Below are 20,517 nucleotides of genomic sequence, written 5' to 3' on the forward strand. Positions count from 1 at the left end.
TATTCATAATTGAATGACACACGCCTAAAACAACAACAACAATGGACTGCATCAGCGGTTGTATCGATGGATTTGCACGTAAAATAATATGGCTTGATGTGTTTCATACGAACAGCAATCATATTATTGCATGATAATTTTGGGAAGCTTTGAAGTAGAGCTTTACAACAGAAAATCATTTCTTGATATCAAGAAATAGGAATAAATACTATAAGGCCTATAGACTCTATATTCGCTGCATACATGCTCGCCATCTGCGGTACCATCTTCAGTTTTCAATGATAATATTTTTGTCCAAGAAGATCCAGTACATAATATAGCCCTCTTTCAAGTAGATCCTTGAAAACGTCAATCCAATAGTCTTTGTCCTTCTTCCCATCATTTGATTAAATTGCAAATATTACAAAATAGGGCCTTGGGAATAGTTTTGGATGTAGATTGTAGATATAGCAATATATATATATATATATATATGTATATATATTTTACTAAAGGCGTCATTAGAGGGACATTTGGAGTGAAAAAATGAGTCATTAAGTAGACATTGTCATTAGAAGGACAATAATGGTGTCCTCTTAACGTTTTTTACGTTTTATTTCTCATAGAAGGCCCAATTTGTTTATATATCTCTCTATAAATATGAAATTCCACTAAAGGTGTTATTGGAGTGACATTTTGAGTGAAAAATTAGTCATTAAGTAGACATTAGGGTTAGGGTTATTAGGGTTAGGATTTTTATGATGTCCGCTTAATGTACCATGTAGGGTTATATATATATATATATATATATATATATATATAATGTAAAAATTGATTGCATTAGCAATAAGATTAAGAAGGACTTATTGATCTTAGTTTTTAAACGGATCCATAACCTGGCACCACCATCTTTATGTTCAAAAATAATTGTTAAGGAGAGTTATTATTCATTACGCAACCACAAATGTATTCTTCACTTGGGCACACCCCGGACAAACTTTCCTTAAAATAGTTCACTTTTTATTGGTATCAAACTGTTTAATGAACTCCAGAGTCAATCCGCTTAGCAAGTAACTTAAATATTTTCACCAGATTGATTTCTCAATATTATTATCCACCCACTCTTTCTTGTTATATAATTTTGTGTTCTTTTTTTTCTTCTGTTGTTTAACTTGCATTATATTTCTTTTGTTTAATTTGCATTATATTTCTTTTGTTTACATACGTGTTTTTTTCTTTACATTTACTTATTTTAATATTATGTATATGTTATTGTTAACATCTTGTGTTTTATCTGTTTATTCATATGTAGGCCTATTTGAATGTACCATGTACGGACATGCTGAAAAACAGCTATGCTAAGCTAAAAGTATGTTTTTTAATCACCGTATTTGAATAAATAAACAAACAAAATAACGGCTTGCCATGGACACGCATGATTAGTGGACGTTCACGCCGTTCTCGTCCACTCAATCTAAAGCTATGGTATATCTAAAAGTAGCCTGCTCGGGGGCCGGGCGGCGAGTTTTGAGCCAATTTCGCCCTCAGTCCTAGTCATGGCGTGATATGACGGTATAACTCTCTATGCTAATGGAGTGTCGCCAAATGTGATTGGATGGAAAAGATTAATCTTCTTACTTTTTCAAGGTTTCCGACGATTTTTTTAGACCAATCAGCTTGATTTTGATATATGACAGAGAGGGATAAATTCCGCACTGGAAAGTGAAAACGCTGTATGCGTAGGTAATCTGTTGCTGGGATACAGAGTCTCAAAAACGGGGTTATCGATTATGTTTCCTCCGGTGTTTCCTGCTTCGAATTGTGCAAGTACGTGCATTGCTATGGAAGGGTTGGTGTCAAATTCACTTGAAAATCTTTCTTTCGAGGCCTATTCCGACGCAACTGCTTAAAATTATTTTCTCATATTCTGGAAAATACAAGAAAAAAATAGAGACAATAGAATACCGTTCGCGCCAGCCTTGTATTTTGCAGCATTGCAAAGTTACACCAATATCTTTAACAAAAGAACGGTTTTTGAAGCTTGTGCCCATTGGTTATAATACATGCGTGCGAGCATGCGTTCGAGACTCGCCAAAAGACACCACTTTTCCATATGCCTTCTCCTCTCTGTCTCCCTCTATTGACACTCCTATCTACACACGGCCTATTTTATAAACCCATTGATTAAAGCCTGTATACATACACAAGGAGGAAATATTTTCACTCTGGACTAAGAGTGCAATATCGCTTTCCTCTGGTCACGGAAACAAATCAATAATCCATTCATTGCATTGGTCAAAGAGAATGCAGGACAAACCGCAGCGCGTCCTTTGTTAATTGACTGTTGGTCAAACTAGGGATGTGATGTTTACATGGCGATCCAATGTTTTCCATTTTAATTAGCTAGTTTCCACAAGGTCTGATTCGATTGATGTCATTCGTGGTATATTATCTGACAATTCTTTTCGACAAATCAACTCAGTGCCAATTTCAATACTAAAAATAAAAGCACATTTCAGCAGGTTCAAAGCTATTGAAACTTCTTTTAAAAGCTGATTTCGAAAATCTTTGCGACCATGTTCCTTTACAACGAATATAGTGCCAGACATGCAACATGTCCTATGGATTCGTGGACAACTTCTTCATTGGGCTTAACCATCCCCGGACAGTATCACCTGGACAATTATCCCTAGGATATATTACCCCTAGTTTGACAATTACTTTCCAGACAAATACGTACCGGTTATCCAAACCCTTAAGGTCACCATCCGGACAACTATACACATAGGCACTTACACAGGACATTTACCACCGAAGTGTCCTAGCTAGGAAACACGCCAGATAAAAGCCAACCTAGCTAGGGCAATAATCATCCGGACAACCTTATCCCATGACAATTATATCACATTTACACACACTTATACCAGAAGAGTATACATTTTCTTACATGCATGCCAATTATTGCCTTGCACTGTAGCTATCTGGAGTTCATGGGTTATATTAAATATCATTATATTATATTATTATTATGGGTGATCAGGTTCGAATACACCGGTCCACTTTCATATTGACATTTTATGCATCCATTTAAATAAAAGGTTCTTCTTTACAACCTAAAGGCTCGCCCGACATAGCAACACATAATGGATGCAGAATGGATTCCAACTATCGTAGTTCATTAATTAATAGCAGATTAACACAGAGTACCTCGTCAATTATTTAGGTCCCCAGGAAAGAAACATTATTAGTTGTATAATTACGTTAGTAAACCGGTCTATTTGCGAAGTTATATCGAGAGGTAGCAGCTGTCATCAAGGGGTACCTGTCGTTTTTCGAAATTCAACTCAATTCATTTTATCAACGATATAAAAATAACATAATTAGATAGAAATCATAATCATAAACAAGGCGAGATATGTTGACATATTCATAAAGTTAACATTATCGTTAGGGGCAACCAAAAAAGAGATCGAGATCTTGTGAACTGGTGCTCCTTTTACCAAATTAACAAATTACAAGTAAAACAGTAATAATGATCACACGCAGACACACCCTACACAAACGCACACCCTCTTTATCTTTAACAAGATAAAGAGAAGGGAAGGAGAAAGAGAGATTACAAGTGTATAGTGTACGTATATGAGGTAAATTAACATTATTGAAAATGTGGAGAGCAAGATATATTTATCAATAAAGTGACTTTTAATCATAGATGAATATTGTTCTATATACTCAAGGAGTTAAAAAATATTGATATACCCCAGCTATTGACCTTTTGTACTGACTATAATATGACAAAATACGGATTCACGGGATTTGAAAATGAATCTTTTTTGAGGGAAAGAAGTTTTAGCAAGCAGTTTGAACTTCTCAATTCTTCGTTTCAGGCACTTTGCTTTGCGCTCTTGCGAGCACGATTGTCCCGTCGCGTTGACGTTCTATCGTAGCCGCCTCTTCATGAATATTCATTAGCCACTTACCGGCCTTAGCAACCGTCCTACACAACGCATACACAATAGGTCCCAGGTCACAGTGTTCACTGATTGCTGTTGGTAGTAACAGGGTGTACAGAGCGTAGCAAAAACCATTCACTCGCCCAGCTTGTAATACAGACCGCGAAACATAATAGTTACACGAGAAACATATATATGTTTCTGTGTATACTTCCTTATATTTCTAGCATTTTATTCTCGATATTACTCTTTTATTCTGACTAGGAGTATAATTTGAACTTCAACTGACAGACGGTTGATTTTGATGCTTTGATACGATATTTTGCTGAAAAGGATAAATAAGAACAGATTTATCGAAGCTTGTTCGTGGGACGTGTACTCGTGTTGACCCGGCCTTCATCGCCAAGCCCCAGCCAGCGAACATCTCAAATACTACCACTCTGCAACGCGGCGTGGAGCGCATTGCTGTCGGGACGTCCTACTAGTATTACAAATTACTATGGCAACGACATAGAACTTGGAGTCTTGACGATTTATAAGGGAAACGCTTTGTGACGTTGGAGTTAAATAATTCTTCGTTTTGTACTCAAAATCTTGTGAAAACAGACAATTTTAGCCAAGATGCCTGCTTCGAGAAGTATAGGAACTGCTGGCAGCATCGACACGGATATTCTCAACATCGAATTTCCAAAGTTTACATGTATTTGTGAGATATGCGACTGTGGGTGAGTAATAATATAGAATATAATAATTAAAGATTTATATAGCGCACATATCTGGCTATAACGACACTCAAGGCGCACAAAAAGATTCACTACTAATATTTGAAATACAACGATCAGTTTGCTTCGTTGTTATCTCTGATACATTTCACCTATTAACTTTATTTTCTGGCGATTCTGTGAAACATTTCCCGGATGACAAATTTATTTCTTCTTTTTTCAAATAAAAATAAGTATTATGATAAAGCGGATAAATAACTAAATATGACAATAGTGTTATTTTCTTTCTGGCATTACTATTACGACTACAGAGCACAAACTATTTGCATCAGGTTGATGAATATTGGTGATCATCATCAAAATTGACTGATTGTCATTATGATAGTAATCAACGACAATCAAATTAATTAATCAGATGACCGAGGCAAGAATATGTAAAGCGCTTAGAGAAGGCATTTTATATCAAGAGATATATATCCAGATTTATCACTATTAAGTGTGTTTATGTCTTGTCCTGCATACAGAATAATACTTGCTTTAGAATTAGATACTTGCAGAATCGTAATTCACTATTTTCTAAATGTACATGATTACTTGTACAATTACTTTGTTTACAAATATAATTTTGTACGCATAGGTAGAATTATGTTTAAACAAACATATGTTTACCATGAGTTTCATATTAATAATCATCATCTGTCACCCGTAAGCCATAATGGGGAACCTGCAGATTATCAAAACAAAACTAGATTAAAATATGTACAATGTTTACCGATACACTTGATTTATCTTAATTGTTTCGATGATGTGCCCCATGCATCGCGTCATGGCATATGCTTGTGCACCTATTTAATAGCTCTATACTCTTATCTTCAGTGGTTATTTGAGAATACTGCAAATACACTTTTGGGATATTTAATATCCGATAAGGAATACTTGTAGATATATACCGATGGGGATAATTTGAAGGTGACATCTTTGACAAGGCTGTCTTATTAAACAATTGATTCTTATTATTCATTAATATCAAACAATGACACATGTACCATGGTAATACAGGTATCTCATACACGAACCACTAATCCTTGTCCACCGTTCGACCGTTAAATAAAGTTATTTAAAATGATTCTTCCCCATAATTCACTCAAGTTGATGGACCTGGTGGTTTTATCTTGTATTCGAACCTGCAAACTCAATGACAAACTTAAACACAAAATATAAACTGCTTGAAAATATTCATCGTCCAAAGTATACCATTCTAAGTAATTCAGACTTTCAGAAAAGAAGAATCTCTTGCAGTCACTGCACGAAGTCTTGATGTATGCCTTTTTATGATATAAATAGCAACAACAACAAAATACCTTTAGCCGAAAGTTGACAGTCCATGAACATTATGTTACAGGGTAGTGGTAATAATATTATTGAATAACATTAAAACTATTAATACGATCATAAAATATTTTGAGAAATCACCTGAAAAGTAATTTCAATACCATGTATAGTTTATTACATACTATAAATTGTATTCGGATATCTGGTTACATAATTATTGAATGTTTCATATTAATGTTAGCATATTGCAATGGGTGTTGACTAATATACTGAAATTGCCCCCACCGAACTCGGTAGCGATGCATGCCCCGATTGTTAAAAATAAAATACCAATAGAATGATCTCCAACATGTATGGGTTTCGTACTCTAAACAAACACACACTGTAACTGGTAGCTAAAATGTTAGTGTTGACTTGTAAATTTGTTTCTGTGTGTGTATCACCAAGTTGTCAGTATTCAATATTGACATCGCCCGACTCGTACACAATCACCGTAGTAACTGCTATAAGCCTTTAAGAAAACACACCCTCAATATGGAAGGGATTAATTATTTAGATCTCCCTCTTTTCAACCAGAAGTAGGAACCTCGAGAAAAAGAAACTAAAATAAAGACAAAAAGAAAAAAGAAATTTAAACGACAAAGTGACAGACAGTTTGTGAAAGTATCATAAAATGTATGCAGTATCGGACATACTATTGGGAATAAGAAGAATGTATCTTTGAAATTAATTAAACTGTATCCAGTACTCTCTCTCTCTCTCTCTATCTCTCTCTCTCTTCTCTCTCTCTCTCTCTCTCTCTCTCTCTTTCTCTCGCTCTCTCTCTCTTTCTATTTCTCTCGCTCTCTTCTCTCTCTCTCTTCTCTCTCTTCTCTCTCTCTTCTCTCTCTCTCTCCCTAGGCACTCCCTATATCCCCTTTCTTTCCTTTATTTTTTAATCTCTTATCTAGCTTTGTTACGTCGCTGTTATACTGTAACATGATACCAATGCTTTTATAGATACATTTTGAAATACAACCTCGAGAACCGTAGTTCATAATGATGTATTTTTTGCTTGAATTATTATCTACCTACAAATTATTTTTAGGCTAAAAAGTAACGGGGTAATAGGGAGCACTGCATGGCGGCGACGAATTGTATCGAAAACATGGAAAATATATGTAGCAGAAAACACGATCACGAAGGATGTTCGACAGCCTTCTTTTAATCGAATCATGATCTATATGTAGCCTACTCTGGCATTGAATAATAATGATGATGTCGCTAAATACGACCCCCCCCCCCCTCTTATTTTGGAATTCGGTCTTTCTCTTCGCCATGTCCGTCGGAAATGTCATTCAAGGCAGATCAAAAGGGTCAAAAGAGGGCACCTGCCCACGTTTCCGTTTCACCTCTGATGAATGCAGAGTTCAAACCGTACAGGCATTCATGATTAATCAATCGCAATGCATGTTGGTGTAGTTTTTACCCTTCACTTGTATTTTAAACGAAAGAATTACATCATTGAATTCTGCTCTATAAGGAAAACGTAGTGAGAAATGATAGAAAGTTATGTAAAACAAAAGGAAAATCAATCTCAAATTAATGCTTTGAATTGTCAACTGATTTTTTACAGCTTTTCTAATCATCAATAAAAAGCTGGTGTTGGAATTGTTTGTCGTGATTTTGTCTCATGGGTTGATAGTCGTAAAGACATATGTCAAATACATGCCGTTATGATCAGGAATCTCGTTAAATATCATAATATTGATCTTAATTTAAAGCCCCATACTCTATATAGAAAACAATGCCAATCGGTGACCATTGGTCCCCCATGATCCTCTTTTTCTTATGTTAATTGAGAGCTGAGTTGATGAGATAACCACCTGTCCAGTGACCTTGCAGTGTGGTCTAATCCCTCCTATAAACTAGTACAGATAAGCTTTAATAAATTATCCGAAATGTGTAGTTGTGATATTTTAAAGCATGATTATCAGCTCTGTTGTTCTCCATAACATATAACGCCATCTAATATGTCCTGCAATGCTATTACTCCGGTTCAATCCTGTCCTAGCGGACTCTTTGAACAATCCACCGTCACCGGCCCGCTTCACGTTGCCTAGCAACACATATCCACCTATTCGACGGACAAGGATGCTATATCAAACTTTTATGTTCGGCACTAGGCCTTGAACTTCGCACCCATATATTGATTTTAGTGATGCTCTCTCTTTATGTTACTGTTGCTATTGACATTTTTCATTAATATTCAAAGTGCGAAATCCAGGCAATATTCGAGTGTAGCTTTTCGTCATAAAAGCGGTGCCGACAAACATGTTGTGTTCCGGAGTCATGTCTGTCGAATGTATGAGATATTTTTAAAAGGCTGTTAGGTCGAGTAGACCTCCCAAGGCACAGAGCATGCAAACAGTAACAGGTGATAACATAGAAACGGGAAAATTAAAAGGAACATAATATATGTTCATTAGGTGCCTAGAAGTCCGGAGTTGAACAATGGAAATTGATTTATGCTATGAAAGAATGCAATCATCATGATTATCAACTCGAAGTTCAATGCGAATTTGTAATCTGATTAGAACACACCATAATCATATGCACAAATATATTTCCATTTATGTTAAACTATCTTTGTTGTGGTCAGTGTGTTGCCCATATATGGACCGATACCTAAATGGGGACATTGCAGTTATATCGAGAAAAGAAAATCGCCCAGCCTCCGCTCCCTTCTCTCTTTCTCTCTCTCTCTCTCTCTCTCTCCCTCTATCTCTCTCTCTCTCTCTCTCTCTCTCTCTCTCTCCACTTAGCTTGTCCGGGGGAAACTTGGAGGATTCGGGTAATAAAAATTATATTCATGGGGAAAAGGCATCATGTCTAAGTGGTCAAATCGGGAGAAATCGTCCCTCCTATCTGACAATCCTGACCAGTACCGTAAACTATTTCTACAGTCATAGCTAAATTTCCTTCTTCTTTTTTTTAAAAAATTCCAGACGACACAAGCATCACCATAACTGCAAGAGGAAACGTCGACCAGCCGGTGCCGACCGCCCATGTGACCTTAGCCACTATCAACAGACCTTCACCGCTTATCCCAATGCTCAAAGGCAGCTGCCCCTCATCCCTCCTGCAACGCCCCGGGACCCCAACCCACCAAGAATGGTGTTCGACACCACACAGCGACACGACTTCATACCGACAGGAGAGATTACGAAGCCTCAGAAAGTAAAACCGGTAAGAAAAATGTTATAATCTTAGCAAATAGTAAATTTTTAGCAGACACGTTTGATTTAATGAGCTAGAGTACATGGTCATTTCTAGCTCAAGTCAAAATTAATTGGTTTTCATTAATGTATAAAATAGTACGTTTACAAAAATTATGAAATCCAGAACAGGACTTGATCACTAAAGAACAATGCATGAATGAGGAGATAGAAGAGCTCATAAAAGGCGAGAGTCTGCTGCCACCAAAAATAAGCTATCGGTAGCAAGAAGGGTGGGGGATATGCAAACCATAAGGGGGGGGGGGGGTGTCAGATCGCTTGATCGCCACAGGCGGGCGTCACCCCTGGTAACGTTCCTTTTCATGAAGAATAATTTCATCTTATTAAACTCGTTCAGAAGAAGGAGGGGGAGGAGGAGGAGGAGAAGAAGAAGAAAAATATCAACCACATCAATAGCAAAAGAACAATTCGTCAATATTCGACTTCGTTACCATATGACATATAATAATTTTAATTCAATATTTCTGTTTGATGTAAACAGGTTGAAAATTACCAGCCGACCAAAGCGCCTCTTGACGGTGAAACGGTTTACAAGGTCACGTACCCCGGTCATACACAGTTTCCTCAGATCAGCCAGGCTCGACCACCGAGCCATAAAGACTATCGGGAAAGATCGGCAAAGTTCGACCAACGAACAACGAACAAGGAAGAATACCGAGCATGGGTAGCAAAGCCTTCGGTGGCGTTCGGGGAACTCCCGTCATTTGCAGGTAAGAAACTGGTATATATGTTTTGGCAGCAATGTGACACACAAACCTCGGCAAAAAGCGATCTAATTTTTATAACAACGCATTAAATATATAAACAAAATGTTTATTGTTAAACAAAACTGGTACGTAGAAAAAGGATGAGGAAATATTCTTTTAAAAGGAATATAAACTTGAGTTGACAGGAGTATCGAATTCTTTTCTATGATTAAATAAAGTATAAGATTTTATCTCTGGTTGGTATCTGCGATAAGTTGCCATGCAATTGATATCCCATGAATCGATGTTAATATGATGTAATATCTTACAATTTTTTTTAAGTTATATTATATGACACTCTAAAATGATCTTTAATGTTGATTTTCGAATTCCTTTTCAGGTTCCATCTTGTATCCGGGTGATAAGCAAGAACTGCAGTCGATGACGCAACAAGACTTCGTAGAGCGACCGATTAATAAATCCGAAATGATTCGGTCTGGAGTTGGAAGCAATATCCAAGTGAGAGAAGGTATGTCATCTTCTAGATCTGTCTTCCCTTTTTTAAATGGTAGTCTTCCGGGACACGATTTTTGTTGCCTTGTCATTTATTGTCCGTTGTACATGAGGCGTTATTTCGATCGGGTAGAAAAATACCTTAATAATCAAAGCTGAAGGCAATGAGCGAATGCGCCAAAATATATATATATATATAGCAATATGTTCACTGATAAAGTTAATGTGCATTTGGTTTATAAACGAGTTAACTCTCACTTGGTGCGCCATTGGCTGACGCAGTCTTACGTCAGGCCAATGCCGCCTTGTGTGCAACCCCCTGAAGTAGTTCAGAGTATGTGTCGTTCGCATAAACGTCACCAATTATTATTACTTCTATTCAGCGATACAAGATATAAAGTATATATCGCGCAAGGAAGCTCTCTTGTTATGTGGCGTTTTGGTTTGATAAATCACAACTCAAAAGAGTGAGTGCCACACCTAGATACACGATTCATAATTTGACATGATCTTTCATTTTCACCTTTAACAGGCAAGTTTGACCATAACACAATCCACAAGATGACGTACAAGGATATGGGCCCCGGTCACACAGCAAAGAACGCTCGTCCTAGCAACCAGTACCCCTCGGCGGCACGGAGAGCAAAGTTCGACGGAGTGACACAGTCTAGGAAAGATTTTCCCGGCTATCAGAGCCAACCGTTACCGCAGAAGCCTTGCACACCGCCTCCAGTGACAATCAGGCTCAGCATGGACTCGAAGTAAGTTTGATTGTATATAAACCATTCTACCAAATAAACAAATAAGTTCCTTTTAAAGAAAAGCTCCGTGAAGCTGAAAAAATGAATGGAAATGTAAACAAAAATATTCCTTATTGTTTAGTTTCTTGATCTTGAAATCGTATCGACTCCCTCTTAAAAACAACAAAATATCTGACTTTATTTGAGATCTCAATTCTTAAGTGCGTGTTGTCTACACGGGATTTCAACATTCGATTCCCATGAAGTTATCACATTTATTGGTAGATTATATGCATGCAAACCATAAGAAGCTTTAGGAAAGTATAACTGTCACAAAATTAATGATCGCAAGTGAAGCTTAAAATGTTAGTTTAAACATTTGAATTGTGGTTGACTAAAGCATAGTAAAAGTTTGTAGGATGCTACAAGTGTCTTAACATAATGATAATGACTATGTAATAATTAATTGCATGTTCTGTTTTTTTCATTTCATTAGAATTGATTTCGTGACGGAGAATACGCATGAGTTCCAAGGTCACGACGTCCTTTCGAACCCTAAACGTGCCACAATGAAGAAAGACTCGGACACTTACAATCCACCAACCATCAAGTTTGCGACAGACTCCAGTAATAAGGTAATTCATTCATAATGATTGTGGACTTGTGGTGCTGATTTAAATCGGTATAGGGCGTGGGAGAAGTTTCACTAACGCTGAAAGTGGCAGAGGGCAGTCAATTAATCGGCGAGATGTCTTAAACAATATTTTGTACACCAGAGTGGTGATTCTGAACTGTCACCATGCAGTCTGTTGCTATTCCGACGTCAATATTACCGACAGGACTATTTTTAACCATGAAAAATAAGCTGTAACTGAGTACTATAAGCGATGTAATTTTACAGGCTCCGAGGTTGGAAAAGTTTTGTTAAAGGCCAGGTCGATATGTTGGCTCTCGGGTCGGCCATACAAATTGAGGTTGAGTAAGGCGTTCGCCTTATCTTTTTAGTGACAGTTCGCCGATGCTTACGCTTGAGTCTTAATCAGGGAAACCATCTGGCTAACATCCTTGTCAAGTCGGAGATATTACAAATGAATATTTAGCTGTAGAGTGCATTTTTTCAATAACTTCGGTTTTAATTAATCTATTGTGTAATTTTCAAATAATCTGTTTTCAGGTGGATTATCGTCCGATCGAAGACAAGTCCGCGTATCTCCAACCCAACCGTCGACCGCACACCCAAGGCGGCGCCCGCTCAGCCAAGTTCTACGACCAGACAACGAACAATCGCTTCTTCCGCAACTGGGGCGCCAAGCCTCGCATTCGCTACGGCGACTTCCACGAAGCGAAGATCTACATCAAACCCCGCGGAAAGATGGAAGTGGAAAGTTGGAACAGTTCAACCTACAAGTCCCTCCCACTTGATGAACCCACGCCGAACTACAAACCTCATGACGAGCCGGTTGAGCGATCAGGAGAGCAGGACTTTACCACAATACACAAATCAACGTACAAAGGACAGCGTCCGAAGATGTGTAAGTCACAACTGTATCTGCTTCAGCAAGAGATGAGGAGACGGAAGGCTTTGAGGGACAGGCAGATGAAGGAAGGAGCGGCAGGAAACATTGGCTTACAAGCTGTTGGAAGGACTGCTCTATCTGGTACTGTCTGAAAACCACATTGCAGTAAATGATATTCTCTGACGGTCAAGCTAGGACTCATCCCGTCGGATTGCTCGACCGTTTTGGCAAGAACACTATACACACATCGGACGTCGAGTAGGATAATGATGATAACGAGCCAAGTGAAAGACACACCAACACTGAAATGAACATTGAAGACGCCACATGGACAACCATTACAGTGATGACGTTCGATTCGGCCAGACAATTCACAGGCATACAAAAGGTGTAGTGTCTCCCCTGTTTGAATATCCGATGAACGAAGGATTCTCGCCATTGTACCTTGATAGTTCCTAGGTTCATGGAATGAGTGTGAACGCTGCTTCTGTTCAGTTGAAACAAAAAGAATTCGTATATTATGCGTCGGTCGATCTTTGATAAGTACTTGACTAGACGAGAAAATGATTTAATAAATATGATTATTAAAACCATACAATGCATGCTTCCCAGCAGCAATATAATTTTACAACAATGTTTTGTAAGAAAAATATAAACCGTCCAACTTGAGGTTGGTTTCTAGAAACACTCTTAGTTGTTGTGGATTAAAATAGTTTTTTTTTTCACACAACAATGAGGTTCGATTTTATATCATTCGTGCATTCTCCAAACTTAAAGTTCGCTGCTGCAGTTGAAGACCTTACTGACCCTGTGGAAGTGTTTGACATGATCGGAACACATTATTTTTGTATTCATGCATGACATTTTTTTATCAAGTAAGGAACATAAGACGATAAGCCAAAGGGTCGCGTTTGTAAGTTGTTCGATGCACTCTTCAACCAAATCCGTCCAGCACCCGAGCTATTATACACATCATCTGTTTTCCAATTAAAAAACGAAATCTGTCCATTATACTCGTGTTTTTACAAAATATGCTTTCACATTTTATTTTTCTGTTGTAAAATTGGTGTTGATGGCGATTCTAATGGTAGCATTTTAGCACAAAGAAATATATATATCTCCTTACTGTTTGAAGGGCTCAGTATTTTCCCATACGCTATGACCATAAGTATTACTTTAGTCACCGGTTTAAGGCTTGTACAGATACGGCGCGGGAATACTGCGGCTCTTTTTGCGGCGGTGTACCGCTGCATAACAGGGATTTTTAGATTCTGTTTAACGTCGACTACCCTTTTAAGGCAATGTGACGTCCTTTTAAGGCACTGGCAGTGACGTCAGATTGCCTTTAAAAGGGCAGTCCACCTCCTCGTCGTGCAAAATCTAAAAGTCCTTAATATCTGAACAAGCCTCTATGTTCTCATTTCTTAGATACGCAAACTTGTAGATAGTTAAGGATGACAGGGTATGATCGCACGTGGTTTATTCTTAACGAAGTTTCTTTGTTAAAATGAAGAAGAGTCTTTTCGCATTTTATTTTCTAGGTTTCTCTGTTTTCAACTTTTTGATTTCTATGCAGTTGAATCTCCCGCGTAATTTATTGCACCGATTTTCATACGGTATATTCCATTTCCATGCATCTGTTTAAAGGATTTCGATAAATTTATCAAATTTTCTATTTGATGAACTTGACAAATACCTGAATCTCTTTTGATCAGGTAGAAAAATATTTACACGTCTTTGCTATTGATTCATTTTCTCTCTTTCGGCGAGACAATTCTATTGCTAAAGTCTTGAAAGCTTGTGTGGGTTTATGAATTTGATTTTCTTAATTGCAAAAGATTGTGTTGACATAGGTGTATGAGCTATGCTGATCCAGTATTTTTTCGGCACAATTTTGACCTTTTTCCACCTTCTTTCTTTCTGCTTTTTTGATGGCTTATATCTATTTTTAGATTGAAATATATGTAAATACTTGATCTTGTATCATCTCAATATTGTAATTTCATCTCATTGAATTATTATTTTGAAAAATATTATATCTTATCTGTTCTCTTTGTTGTTGAGTGTGCGAAAAAAGAAGAGCCAATAAACTTGATTGCACTTAATTATTACATACATTAGCTTCAGTTGGCCAGTATTTTATTACATAGTGAGTTAAGTGGGAATACCTGTTTGATAAGTGACACCGGTGTAGTTGTTGATCATGGTGATGATGATGGTGATGATAGTGATAGTGATTTTGATGATGATGATGATGATAATGAGAATGAAAATGATTTCTGACGATGATGATGATGATGATACTGAGAATGAAAATGAATTCTGACGATGATGAGAGTTGGGATGGTGATACGATAGAGGATGTTAAAGGGATCGTTTAACAATGTTAAATCTGAGATACACGGCCCTACATGTTATCAGTGTCTGTGATATGGTGTAATATTGAAGCCCTAAAAAAAAAATGGCTTCAAAATGATCAAGAAGTGCCTCAAAAAAGTAAAAATCTTTGAGTACCATACTCATTTTCCCCAATAGACTGTAGTGTTATGAAAACCGTCAGGCGAACGGTTTTCAAAATTTGTAATTCCAATCATAAATATCTTGATAATCAGACAGGCGATCGGCTTGTAAAAGTCATGGGTTTCCTGACTGACCTAAAGTTTTATATTTATCATTGCATCATGAGCTAAATCCAGAATTTTGTTTCAGAATCTGAGACAAAGTTACCGGATCCCTTTAAAGGGTGTGTAGCATGGCAAATACTGGTTAACGCCATCCGACTTCTTTTGGACAACTGTACGTAAACGAATGGACTTGATTGGTGGTCATGCTACACCCCTTTAATGGTGATGATATTAAACGAAGAGTTGTAATAATGATAATGATCATGATGATAACGAAGAGTGGTAATGATAATGATGGCAATGATGATGATATTGATGATGATGATATTGATGATGGTGATGGTGATGATGGTGATGGTGATGAGATAGGGGGTGATAATGGTGATGACAGTGACCGCTTTGCCTTAGTCCACTCATGTGGCGGTACTGGGGCGATTGGAAATGGTCGGAGGGGGGGGGGGGGGGATACCGTTTTTACTCTGAAAATAAAATACGAATTTACAAGGCTAGGGCTACTGATTAAGGGATGGGGTCCAGGTGTTTTTTCCTCTTCCCCTTTCCTTTCTCTCTCTTCTCTCTTTTCTCTTCTTTCCACCACACGACCAGGGGGTGGGGGGGGGGGGGAGGGGTTGAGGGAAACGTGCCTTCCTTCTCCCTATTTCCACCGCTGATGTGCTGATGTTGGAAAACGTCTTACGATACCCCCGTTATAATAGTTCATCGACATTCTATTGAAAAGTATTTAACAAGAATGAAGTCAAAAGAGGATGTCGGCAAACTTGTAGCCTCAGTCTACATATATTTTGACTGGTGGTGGTGATGATGATGATAATGATTGTGGTGGTGATGATGAGGATGATGATGATGATAATACGATGAAGATGACCATGCTTGGTGACGAATTATTTTCCTCTTCTTCGATTCTCCTCCTCTTTTTCTTCTTCTCCTTCTTCTTTTTCTTCTTGACTTATTATCATTTCTATCATTAGTTTAATGTTGTTATTATCATTATCATCATTATTATCTTTAATATTTTTTCTTTCTTATCTGTCTGTAAATATTACTATTTTAACTTATTAATTTTGTACATGTCTGTCGGGGACCCTACTGGAAATAAGCTCTCGAGCTCTCGTGGGTTATCTTGTTCAAGCTGACTTAGTTTCATCTGTTATTCTTGTATATTGTATGTTTGAAGCTTGACGAATACAAATAATTCAATCAATCAATCAACGGCGGGTGGCGATGGCGATGATGATGATGATTTCTTTTTCCTGAATTAATTTCATTTTTTTCATTGTCGATTATAAACATAATACAAAATCATACTCAAATTAAAAAATGAAAAGGGAGCTACTCATGTTATCCATTGTCATAAAAAAAATCAATGAGAATGATCCTTTATGTTTGGATTATGAATGAAACTTTTAGGCCTTGTACAATCGTAGTACCCTAATATTAAAGCACATAATATGGAAATGAAGATCAACGAACAATAAACAAATTACATAACAAGGGAGAGATACTTTTTGTTAATTATATTTAACAAAATATGTTAATGGTGATGATGATGATGATGATGATGATGTGTAGGTGGATTATTACAAATTACACACAAAAAACATCATAATAATTTGGGGGAGGGCGGCAAGGAGCTAAATCCATTTTTATCAAAATTGAGCTTTTTGTCTTAAAATACATATTTTCTACATGGGAATAAAATGCACTTTATCACATTCTCAAGTTTCATCTTGAAATAAAATAAAAATTAGCTACAAAACTATGATTAATTCCAAAGGAGCTAAATCCATGAAGAAAGAAAATCCATGAAGAAAGAAATATTAACAAATTAAGCAAAAATAAAACATACTTGGTAGATTTTATTCTAAAACCATATATTATCGTTAAAGGGTAAAACAACTCTAATAAATGTACAAAGATAAACATACATTACTAAAGAGAAAGTGGTAGAATAAAAAAGGTGATTTACTCGAAAATACCCAAAGTGGATTTAGCTCCTTTTTCATATTAAAAAGTTCGCAGTGTTTGCAAGCGCGCCCCCATCGTTCGTTTTCTATACCGTGCACGTCCAAAGATCAAAAGGATAGCATACGAAGAGCGGCACTAGAGGTCGGGGCGTGGCCGAGTCAAAGGATACGTCACACTTCATGCATATTCATTATACAGCGCGCGCGTAATACAAACGCGACATAATACTAGTCATAATGCCAGTGCGGCATGCATGTACTTCTCAGATCCTCATTCGACCAAATACAATGAAAACGATTACCGGTGCTCTCAAATTTAGTCATATTTTGTCATAAAATAATGTTCCGCTTGTGATTCATTCATTCATTCATTCATTCATTCATTTTGGTTTATTGTGTCAAAATTCAATGTTAAAACAGTCGGCGACTGATACAAACAAAGATTACAAAGTTCAAAGAAATAAAGAGAAATTACAAATAATCATGTACATCAATATGGAACGATCACATATTAGTTTAAGGAATAAATTAACAATGATGATAATGGTAACTTCAATATATTGCAAAGATTACAAAGTTCAATAAAGAGAAATTACAAATACATGTACATTAATATGGAAACGATCACATATTAGTTCAAGGAATAAATTAACAATAATGATAATGGAAACTTCAGTATATTTCACATCATACATAAAACAAATCGAACTTACATGGATGAGTGGGTAAAAAAAAGGTAACAAAGAGAGAATGGACAAAGCATTTCATTTCCTTTTCTCGTAATATTTAGATTTTGAGCCTTTACATTTTAAACACAATTAACATAAATTGATAGGTAAAATGTGATGGTGATATTAATTGTGATGTGGGGACATTTTTAACATATTAATCGGATTTACATGTTTTAAAAATAAACAACTCTATACTCAAGGGTGTCGATTTGTATCCGTGGTTGGGGGGGGGGGGGGGATGATAGGTGCCAAAATATTTTCGGCAATGGATCAAAGCAACCAAGAGGTAGAAGTGTGTGGCGGGTTGCACCCCCTCCCCAAGCCTAGCGAAGTCCTTGTCTGAGTGCAATTCCCCCCGCCCTCCCGCACGAAGCGCGGAAGCTTTGACGTTACATTTGATTATTACTCTTAATTCACGTCTGAAATCATTTTCGCCCATCCCACGCGTAGCGCGGAAGCTTTCACGTTTCATTCAATTATTAGAAAAAGAAGACGATTCGTTGTACCATTCTCGACTTTTAATCCTTGTCTGAATTCAGTCCCCCCACCTCCCGCGCGGAAGCTTTGACGTTTCCTTAACTTATTAGAGAAAGAAGACGATTCGTTGTGTCCTTGTCTGAGTGCAATTCCCCTCGCCCTCCCGCGCGAAGCGCGAAAGCTTTGACGTTTCAATAAATTATTAGATAAAGAAGATTCGTTCTTATTTGGGGGGCTAGCGCCCCCAAGCCCCCCCCCCCCACCAGAACGCAAGTGACATAGGCCTGTATCAGCTTTTTAATAAAACAAAAATAAGTTGTGACATAATAATCTTTCTCCAAAAAATGTTTTAGGGAATATCAAGAAATAAAATGAGTGAAAAAAACACCAATAAAGATACAATGACGTGAATTTTAAAAAGGGTGAACGGAAACAACTTAACAACATTAACTACTCTCACCGGGCTCTCATCACTAATTTTTCTCTTAATTTTTTTTGTTTTTTTGAGACGGTGAATTATTGGGGGGGGGGGATATATCCCCCCCATCCCCCCCCCCCCCCGGGATCGACACCCATGTCTATACTAGTAAATATGAAGAAAGTTGGAAATTAAGAAATGAAAAGGGCACCTGTAGAAGATCTAAAGAAACACCTCAAGTTCCGCTCCTTTATTAATGTGTTCTTTATATCACAGACCCGACCGCTAGTGCCGCTCATACGACCTCTAGTTCTGCTCCTTTATTAATGTGTTCTTTATATCAAAGACCCGACCGCTAGTGCCGCTCATACGACCTCTAGTTCTGCTCCTTTATTAATGTGTTCTTTATATCACAGACCCGACCGCTAGTGCCGCTCATACGACCTCTAGTTCTGCTCCTTTATTAATGTGTTCTTTATATCAAAGACCCGACCGCTAGTGCCGCTCATACGACCTCTAGTTCTGCTCCTTTATTAATGTGTTCTTTATATCACAGACCCGACCGCTAGTGCCGCTCATACGACCTCTAGTTCTGCTCCTTTATTAATGTGTTCTTTATATCACAGACCCGACCGCTAGTGCCGCTCATACGACCTCTAGTTCTGCTCCTTTATTAATGTGTTCTTTATATCACAGACCCGACCGCTAGTGCCGCTCATACGACCTCTAGTTCTGCCCCTTTATTAATGTGTTCTTTATATCACAGACCCGACCGCTAGTGCCGCTCATACGACCTCTAGTTCTGCCCCTTTATTAATGTGTTCTTTATATCACAGACCCGACCGCTAGTGCCGCTCATACGACCTCTAGTTCTGCCCCTTTATTAATGTGTTCTTTATATCACAGACCCGACCGCTAGTGCCGCTCATACGACCTCTAGTTCTGCCCCTTTATTAATGTGTTCTTTATATCACAGACCCGACCGCTAGTGCCGCTCATATACGACCTCTAGTTCTGCTCCTTTATTAATGTGTTCTTTATATCACAGGCCCGACCGCTTGTGCCGCTCATACGACCTCTAGTTCTGCTCCTTTATTAATGTGTTCTTTATATGACAGACCTGACCTCTCGTTCTGCTCCTATAACCTGTTGTGTATGGTCATAATTTACTGTAGTATCTTCTAAAAAACTGCGTTCTAACCATTCATTCCATAAAACTTGATAAGATCATGTTTTAAAGTTTTGTTCCCACTTAATTTTTGCTCATTTTAAACATTCAACTACATAAACATTTACATGTAAATCAATTTCAACAACCTAAAAAATAAAGATCACAAACAAATATTCTGCTTGGTTGAGTGTTATTATATTGCCATTAAGTTCACATTATAAAATGGTAATGTATCGCATAGATTATGTATGGAGTTTCTAGACTGAACCGATGAACGTTATTTTTTATGTACTTAACAAAGATTTTGTTAACAAACTTCTCCATCAACTCAAATTTACACTGGAAGAAAAAAACTGTGACCTGATAAAAAATAGAATGTGCTTTACCACAG

General features: G+C 37.4%; 1 protein-coding gene across 1 annotated transcript; it reads left to right on the forward strand.

Moving 5' to 3' along the window:
* The first annotated feature begins 4,028 nt into the window (after window positions 1–4,028).
* On the forward strand, window positions 4,029–14,835 carry LOC115918436 (stabilizer of axonemal microtubules 1-like). Its single transcript, XM_030978356.1, has 7 exons — window positions 4,029–4,657; window positions 8,974–9,214; window positions 9,746–9,974; window positions 10,351–10,479; window positions 10,996–11,224; window positions 11,700–11,838; window positions 12,378–14,835. Exons 1-7 carry the CDS (start codon window positions 4,554–4,556, stop codon window positions 12,870–12,872), a joined length of 1,566 nt encoding a protein of 521 aa, XP_030834216.1. The 5' UTR covers window positions 4,029–4,553; the 3' UTR covers window positions 12,873–14,835.
* Window positions 14,836–20,517: the final 5,682 nt, after the last annotated feature.

This window comes from Strongylocentrotus purpuratus, unplaced genomic scaffold (assembly GCF_000002235.5).
Source record: "Strongylocentrotus purpuratus isolate Spur 01 unplaced genomic scaffold, Spur_5.0 spur5_scaffold_1, whole genome shotgun sequence".
Lineage (NCBI taxonomy): Eukaryota > Metazoa > Echinodermata > Echinoidea > Camarodonta > Strongylocentrotidae > Strongylocentrotus > Strongylocentrotus purpuratus.